This window comes from Echinops telfairi, unplaced genomic scaffold (genome assembly GCF_000313985.2).
Source record: "Echinops telfairi isolate 266 unplaced genomic scaffold, ASM31398v2 ScPeMD7_7458;HRSCAF=8496, whole genome shotgun sequence".
In the NCBI taxonomy this organism is placed as follows: Eukaryota; Metazoa; Chordata; class Mammalia; order Afrosoricida; family Tenrecidae; genus Echinops; species Echinops telfairi.
This window is the reverse complement of record NW_022111358.1, coordinates 20,079,336-20,087,549: the sequence shown is the minus strand read 5'-3', so window position 1 is coordinate 20,087,549 and position 8,214 is coordinate 20,079,336. Positions and strand designations below refer to the sequence as shown.

The window sequence follows — 8,214 nt, the reverse complement described above, 5'->3', positions numbered from 1 at the left end:
AGCTATGAATAAATAACCACTGCGTGCTCTCATGTCTCTCTTCTTCATCTGTTTTACTTACGCTACATTTCACTTTATCCTTAAAAAGATAAAACCTCAGAAACAAAACTTCATCCAGATCAATATAGAAGACAGAGGAGACCACAGCCTTCTATCTCTCACTCAAGCCAAATCATAGAGAAAGCTTGCTTCTTTTATTAAACAAAAGTCACTATCCTAGCCTTAGGCCTAACAGGCACTGGCTTCCGAACAATGGACCCGAGGAACGAAGCAGCGGAGGACTCTCACAGAGCACCGCGGAGATGCACAGGAGGTTTTACGGGGGCGAGTAAAACTGCCTGCGGGCTCTCCCTGGCTTCAACACATTGACTTCCTTGTCAATCAGACAGACCTCAGAGTGACTGAAGGACACACATTCTCACAGACAGATTTGCTCAGCTATTTTAACTGTTTCAAATAAGTATAACTATAAAAGATATAACTATAAAATTACACGTAATGAGCTACCTAACTGTAGACAAGGTTCTACTTATATGGCAGTAGAGACACAATATCAAAAAAATGTGTTGGCAGCAACAAGTCCCACATAGACTACAACTACTGCTGTGTCTGAAGTATGTACACCACACCTCACGAGTCCCTGTAATCATGCTTTACCCACACATGGATACATAAAGTAGGATTAAGCTACTGAGTGCAGCAGCCGAATCAGACCAGGAAAAGAAAAAATGGTCAGCCTAAGAATGAGTGTTGAGCAAGAGCAAATAGGTTTTTGTAGCCAGACCTAAACAGCTACTACATTATTGTCTCAATTTTCAGATAGTTAGATTTATCCTATATCAAGCATTGTGTGTTGAAGAAGGATGGGGGATTTAGGGGTGCATTGAGAGAGGAGAAGTTAAGCTTTGTAACCTTGAACAATTGAAATCCATCAGCATAATATCTATATCTATAAATAACACTTAAAGGGATATTTTCTATTCAGTACTCACTGCTAATATGTAGCTTCCAAGCCTCACCAGAGGCAATTATAATAAATAAGACACATATTCTATCACCTTTAGGAGTTATAAGTCAGTGGGCTACAGTACAAATTACAAATGATAAATAATGCAAATTTGTAAGCTTCCAGCGCTGGAGGACTTCAATGTCTTCGAGAGGAGATGGTGTAGTTTATGCATTGGTATATAAGCCAGGGATTTGTAATCATGAGCCCAACGTGAACTGGTATCCTAAAATCAGAAAGTCAAAATGTCTGTAAAATATTTTTAAACTACTACAAAGTAAAAAGAGAGAATACGTGATGTAGTTACACAACATGCAAATGAATATCAAGATCAAAACGATGATTTTTAACTTGAGTAACCTCAAAGAAAATCAATAAACTTTCTGACCAAAATATAAAAGAAGACAACCATGAAGTCTCATTAAACACGAAAACAACAATGAAGAAAATACTGTTCATTTTGTAAACAAAATTATCTGAACATGGAAATTTATACGGAACCAAAAGCCTTCGTCAACACACACAAAGCAAAACGACATCAGTAAATGAATGTATGTCTATTACAAATTACACTGACTACACTGGCTTACATGCACCAGTCCGGAAACAGAAGTAGGGGGATAGATAAGGAAATAAGGGTTATCTATATGCTCTCTCTGAGACACACAGATGCCCACACACAGATGGAGAAATATACATCAAACAAATGACAGCAGAAAAGATAAGGAGTAGCAATATTGATTTCAGCCAAATTACCATCTAAAGTTAAAGGAAGCAAAAGAAATTCCTATCTCTGGCTGTCTGCTCTTTCGCCCTGGCTGCTGTCTGGCGATCAGATGATCTTTAACGTCTTTGGCTGAGGCTGGTGGACCCTGCATCAGCCCAGGTTTCCTGTAGGTATCAGAGATGGCAGACGACCTAGGACACGCACTTTGGACTAATTGCATGACAAAAAATAAATAAAAAAAACACATTGTACTTAAAACACACACACACACATAAGAGCATTATACAGGATGATAATAACATATAAACACATGTTTTAATATCATAGTGTCTATCGTAAAATAACTGGAAAAAATGACACAAAAGTGATTATCTTGATGAGGAGGTATTACAGAGGATTTTCTTTTTATTATTTTATGTATTTTCTAATTTTTCTAATGAGCACATATTGCTTTCATTATTTTAAGAGATTAGTAATTATCATTGAATAAATATAGGAATAAATATTCAGCACACCCCCCTCCAAGGAGAGATAATATCTGCAGCTATTATTAGTTAACACATTAGCGAAGATAATGAACATTAGCTCATTGTGGCGACGAGGAGGATCATGAAGACGATATTAAAAGGATCCGTGGAAGGTGCAATTTAGTTTAAAAAAACTAAAGAACCCTTTACAGTGCTGTTTGTTTGAGCACGTGCTTCCCCATGCTTTCCCAAGGGCAGGTTCAAAGCCACAGGGCACAGACGGTTCACACAGAGACCCCAAAGGTCATTAGTCATTGTCCATGCCAAAGAAGACATATTTATTCTTCTTAGGCATTCAAAAACTGAGCTTTTGCAACCAGGGAAATAACCCTGTTTTCAGCACATGAAATTTTGGAAAGAGGCTTCAGAGAAAGACAACAAATGATGACAGATTATTTTTGTCTGCTCTGCTCTCTTGGCTCCCTGTGAAAGATCAAGCTTACCTGGTTAGACTGTCAACCGGTGTCACCATGGCCACAGCTAACCCCTTCCTTGCCTTTCTTGCCAAATTTCTGCACGTAGCTGAATTCACCACCCTTTCCTTGCTTTCTCTTGATTGAAAGGGAAGATATAGCACATGCTTGAAATCACCAATAAATAAGACTTTGAGCCATGTTTCAAGAACACCTTCCAGTTTCATAGATGCTTTAAAAACTCAAAATCCAAAGAAAGGGTCGCCTGATTCATCACAGTAGCAAAGAGACAGTGATGAAGTAGCAATGAAAATAATTTCATGGTTGGGGGGGTCACCACCACATGAGGAACTGTATGAAAGGGTCACAGCATTAGGAAGGTTGAGAACCACTGCTCTAGAACATAAGGAGCCTCTGTTTATAGTGTCATTGATTCATTTATAGTACTGATTTTGAAATACTATTGAGAGAGGGAGTTTGAACAAGTGTAGGCAACATATTGCAATACCTGGATTATTCCCTGGATTATTATACTGAATAAGTCCTTACATGACTGGATGCTATTTGCACAGACAATGGGACTTGGTAGTCAGGCAAAATTTACAATAATATTCACTGAAAATATCAGACACGGGCCTGCCAGAATAATACGTATCTTAAAGCAGCAAGTGGGGCATTACAGCATCAAGTAAATGTTAGTTCGTCTACCAGCAGTCCCATACTCTTGGTATAGCTGTCTTTGGCTTCTTCACACACCATGTAATTTCAGTCTTAAGTCCTCAGGTTACAGGTGGGTTTGAGGTAGAGTCCGGTTTGTCTACCTCGGTTTGCATACCGCATCCCTCTAATATGGACTAAGGAGCACGCTGTGTGCCTTGCAGCTCCAGGGTTCCATGTCCCAGTGTTCCCTGAAACAGGCCTGGTTCCCAGGGGGAGTACAGAAACTCAGACTGGCTTATTGGGAGCATATTATCAGACATACTCCTTCCTTAGGGTCCTTACAAGTATTGTCAGTCATTTCCCCCCACACTGAGACATTGGCTCTCCCCATTTTCGACCCACAAACAGGCTCTGGCGTTTTCCCCACTACCGAAGGGACTTTCCCCTCAGCACCCCTCTTCACCCTGATATGAACATCTGCCAACCCCAGGGGACCTCGTCATACCTTAGCGTGGCACCCACCCAATTTTGAAATGCTACAGGGGGAGAAATTTCTCTTTGTAAGTGGCTGATGACAGATACGCCCTGACCACTTTCCCGTTTGGCTTTCACACTCCGGGGCCACTATCCCTCACCACCCACTGCCATGGACTTGATTTCAACACATAGTGACCCAATATCGATAGGGTTTGGGACGGTACATGTTTCATGCTGAGCATCTGGTGGGTTTGACCAGCTAAGAAAAACCTAGGGTTAGCCCCTTGTACCTGAGCAGATAAATGGCCCAAATTATTTGATCCCCAAGAGACCCAGGAAAATCTAACTAACGCAACCAGCTTGCCAGACTTCTTCCAACTCCACAACTCCAGCTTGCTGTAACCATGGCTTCAGGTCCACCCCCCTCTCTCCTTTGGATTTGCCTTTCATTTACCCAACGGCCTATGTATCCTGCCATCCGAAGAACATAAAACATGCCATAGCATATTGGTCCAGGCCACAGTTGGAACTTTAGCACTTCACCCCACACTTTCTTTCATCTGCAGGTTTTGTGGATTATCATTTCTAGCCCACTGTTACCATTTTCCTCAGCACACAGCTCCCATATACCTTCCATGCCCCTTGCCTCATGAAACCATAGGCCGAGTCATTCATGGTGACGGCCTGGTCTCTGACTTCCAAGTCTAGGAGGCCAGCTGATGAAAGTCAAACCCCCCGGCTGACTGAGGCCACTGGCAGGTCATAGTCTCCAAATTCAATTCATCTCTCAGCGCTCCGCAGCCAGACGCTGGACTGCTACGCACACTCCCTACTCTTCTTGGGAACTATTTCAAAAGCTGTGTCCTCTTTTCAAACCTCCGATCTCACCCCTCTTGCCAACCCCCCTGTCTTATCAATGAAACTCTTGTGAAATTGTTCACTCCATTAAGGAAGTAAGCACAAGTAAGCCCATGTTTATTGCAGGGATGATACATTTGAAAAGAGGCTTTAATTCTGGAAGAGGTGCTTTGGAGTTGAGATAGATGCCAGCCATACTTAGAGAATCTTTGGCGTGCTGGAAAACTGTGAAATTGTCCATTACAAATAAGGAGGCAAGCACAAGTAAGCCTGTGCTTATATCCCTTATTGACTAATGCATCTTTGAATCACTCCCCTTAGCAGGAATACTCCTCTACTCCCACCCCATGCCTTCAAAAGTGAACAGCCACTGATCTAGTTTCTATTGTACAGACCTGTCAATTCTTTACGCTTCACGCAATCAGATAATATGTGAAGACCTCTCTCTATTCTTTTCCTTTACCTCTTTTGCCTTTTTAATAGCTTTTTCTCTGTTCTTTCCCACCGGCATTAAACATGTTCACATCTTCTGCATCTTTAAACCAAATCAAACCAACACTATCATGCATTCATATCCCACCCCACTCCAGTTACTGCAGTATCTCTTCCCCAGCCAAGCTTTTAAAATAAAGTTTATATCTGGATCTCCACGTTCTCACTTCCCACTCACTCTTCAAAGCATTTCAAACTGTTCCATGCCAAGGTCACCGACAACCTCCTTCTTTCTAAATTCAATGGGTAGCTAACACCTACACACGCTTCAGCTCTAACATCATGCATCACTGCCTCTAGGAAGTCTTCCTGAGCCCTTACCTCTTCAGCAGAGCCGCTCCACTTCAGTACTATCGACACTGAAACAGTAGAACAGACAGTCCTTGCTTTAGGCCCTTGTCCTGTGCGTTGCAGGATGTGGAACAGCACACCTGGCCCTAGCAAACAGGTGCCAGTAACATCTGAGGCCACATTCCCCTGCAGTTGCGTTTTCAAAATTGTCTCCCTATGTTGCAAAATGTCTCACAAGTAGCAACATTTCCCATAGTGGGAAACTACTGCTCTGGAAAATTGTCTTCATGGCATTCTTGCCTTGTCCTATCCCAGTATTTACTGGAGTTGTTTGTGGGCTCCTCTGTAGTGCATATTGAGACAAATTCAGAGACTAGGTAGAATGGTTATCTGTTCATGCGCAAGTCCTCAGTACTTGGCTCTCCTATGAACCGGGCACATAGAAATTAATCCATCCATATTTCTTGGATGAGAAAATAAAAGAACGCATCAACTGTTCATCCACTGGGGTACCAGTAAGTGACGGGAGCCTAGCAAATAACTGATTTTTGACAGTTTTGTTCATTGCTTTGTTTTACTTTGCTTGTTTTTTGGTGAGATTATATTTTGGTAAGGACCAGTAATGAAAATCATAACATCCAAATCAAAAGAAACTAGAAAGCAGAGAGTCAGAATTAGAATTAGTAAAAATTTGATCCATATCCAAAGATGATTATTCTTCACTGTCTTCTTGTTTCCATTTCCCAATCACATGCATCTTTATGCTAATATTTTCTATTACTGGACTTCAAAATTCCCCAGCAACTAAATTTGGTTGGTCTCATTCCTAGATTCTGTCAGTTATTTTAAAATCCTCTCATTTTCCAAATCCTCTTTTATTATTTATTTATTTCCCAAAGGGAAAATGTTCATGGTTACTGTCACGAGAATCATGAAATGTTGCAACAGACTAATTGAGCCATGTTTTTATAGGTGTGGAAATTAATCCTCAGGGAGGTAAATAGACACGGTAAAGGTATAATAATAATTTTGGGAGAATTTAACTAAATGGAATGTTTCATGATTCTTCAATAAGCAAGACATGCATGCTGTTATTCTTGTAAGATACCAGCAAGCATCTAACTGAAAGCGATGCTGCCCAGTCCCACACCGTTGCTATGTTTGAGACCACTGTACCCATTTACCCTGTTAAGAGTATTCTTCATTTTCACTTTCTTTTTTTTGGTTTAGAACAGGGTGATATTGCTTTTGTACCTCTGCACAGTCTCCAGAGCCCGCAGGCCCGGCCAGATCACCGGTCAGTGATCTGGGGCAGGGCGACTGGGAAGCCTCTAGATGTTTCTGATTTTGAAGCGTTTGGTTTGAAAGTGAAATAAAACCAGTCAGAGTGGGGGTGGGCGTGCCAAGCACTTCACCTCCACCCCAAAGGAGAGACCCCAAACTGGGCTTTCCATAGTGGTTTCAATCACTAGCTGAGGAAGGTGGGGGGAGGCCAGTTCAAGGGGCTCCTGCCTGGCACTCAGAGGATGCTGGCCGGCTCCAGGCCATGCTCTGGGAAGTAACGGTGTGGGGGGCACGGGCGGGGAGCTTCACTGAGGAAGTAGGAGGTGACCCTGCCAGGCCCCTCCTGATCCTCTATGAGGAGTCCTCCCACGTGACACCTTCGGCCTCCTTCTCTAGGATGCTCTGGGCCGTGCACCAGCTGAAGCAGACAAACTGGGGGAAGCCAAACACCGGCTCCACATGCTTCTGCAACCAGGCTTTCGTCTTGGGATGACTGGGGTACCCCGAACCATAATTGGTATCCAGGTCCTGCAGTGTCTCCACGAACTGCCAGTTCTTCACTGCCTTGTCTCGGGCCACGTTGGCACAGAGGCTGGCAGCACTGACCACAGGATACAGGGCATCTGCGTTGGCCTTGACGGTGACCTCAATCCCAGGGGAGCATTGCTGAAGCCTCTCCTGGTACTTCTCTGGCATCCCCACCGTGTCCACGAATACCTGGGTGACGTTCACGCCCTGGTCCATCGCATGCTGCACCAGCCCAGCCGCAGTATCATGGGATAAGGAGTTCAGGTTGTATTTGACCCGCTCAAGCATGCTGGTGGAGATGAGGTTTGGAGAGAGCCCGTCAAGCGCCCAGCCCATAAAGTCTCTGTCCTCCATTTTCGCAAAGAGCCGGTCCCACTCGCTTTCCGACAGGGTCTTTGAGTCTGCCACTTTCAGGGCCTTCAGGTCATCCAAACGGGACACAGGACAGTAACTGATGGCGTAAACCATGGGGCCCAGCACTGGACCCTGGCCAGCCTCATCCACGCCCTGGGCGCAAGGCTCCTTGTGGCACACCGTGGGGACAGGTGAGCTCAGAGGACAGCGGCCCTTGTCTCTCTCCAGCTCGCTGAGATCCATGCCGCCACCACTGTGCTGCCACGGCTTCTGCAGAGACCAGGGCTGCGCGGGGTTCCGCGCGCTTCTAGGGGGGCTCTGACTTGCAACTTTACCAAGCATTATGGCTTTCAATGAGATCTGGTCCCCCCTGATATGACCCTATGGGACTAAATCTCATCTTATCAGGAGCCCTCCTTCTTTGTGGTTGTTAATTGGCCCAATTGTGAGCATTTCTGGTTTCTTTACATGGAAATATAATGCAGAACCTCGAGAAGGTAACCTTACTGGGCAGGATAGATTGCTGAATGCCAAACTCTCATTTCATACCATGATGGCATAAAGTTAGCTGAATTGGGGGAGGCAGGTGGGCAACAA

General features: G+C 43.9%; 1 protein-coding gene across 1 annotated transcript; it reads right to left on the bottom strand.

Moving 5' to 3' along the window:
• Positions 1-7,086: 7,086 nt before the first annotated feature.
• LOC101639745 (ribonuclease H2 subunit A-like) lies at positions 7,087-7,860 on the bottom strand. Its single transcript, XM_045300006.1, has one exon. It carries the CDS (start codon positions 7,858-7,860, stop codon positions 7,087-7,089), a length of 774 nt encoding a protein of 257 aa, XP_045155941.1.
• Positions 7,861-8,214: the final 354 nt, after the last annotated feature.

What these genes read in the sequence shown, in the direction of transcription:
- LOC101639745 (XM_045300006.1), bottom strand. Translation starts at nt 7,860, where the DNA reads ATGGATCTCAGCGAGCTGGAGAGAGACAAGGGCCGCTGTCCTCTGAGC.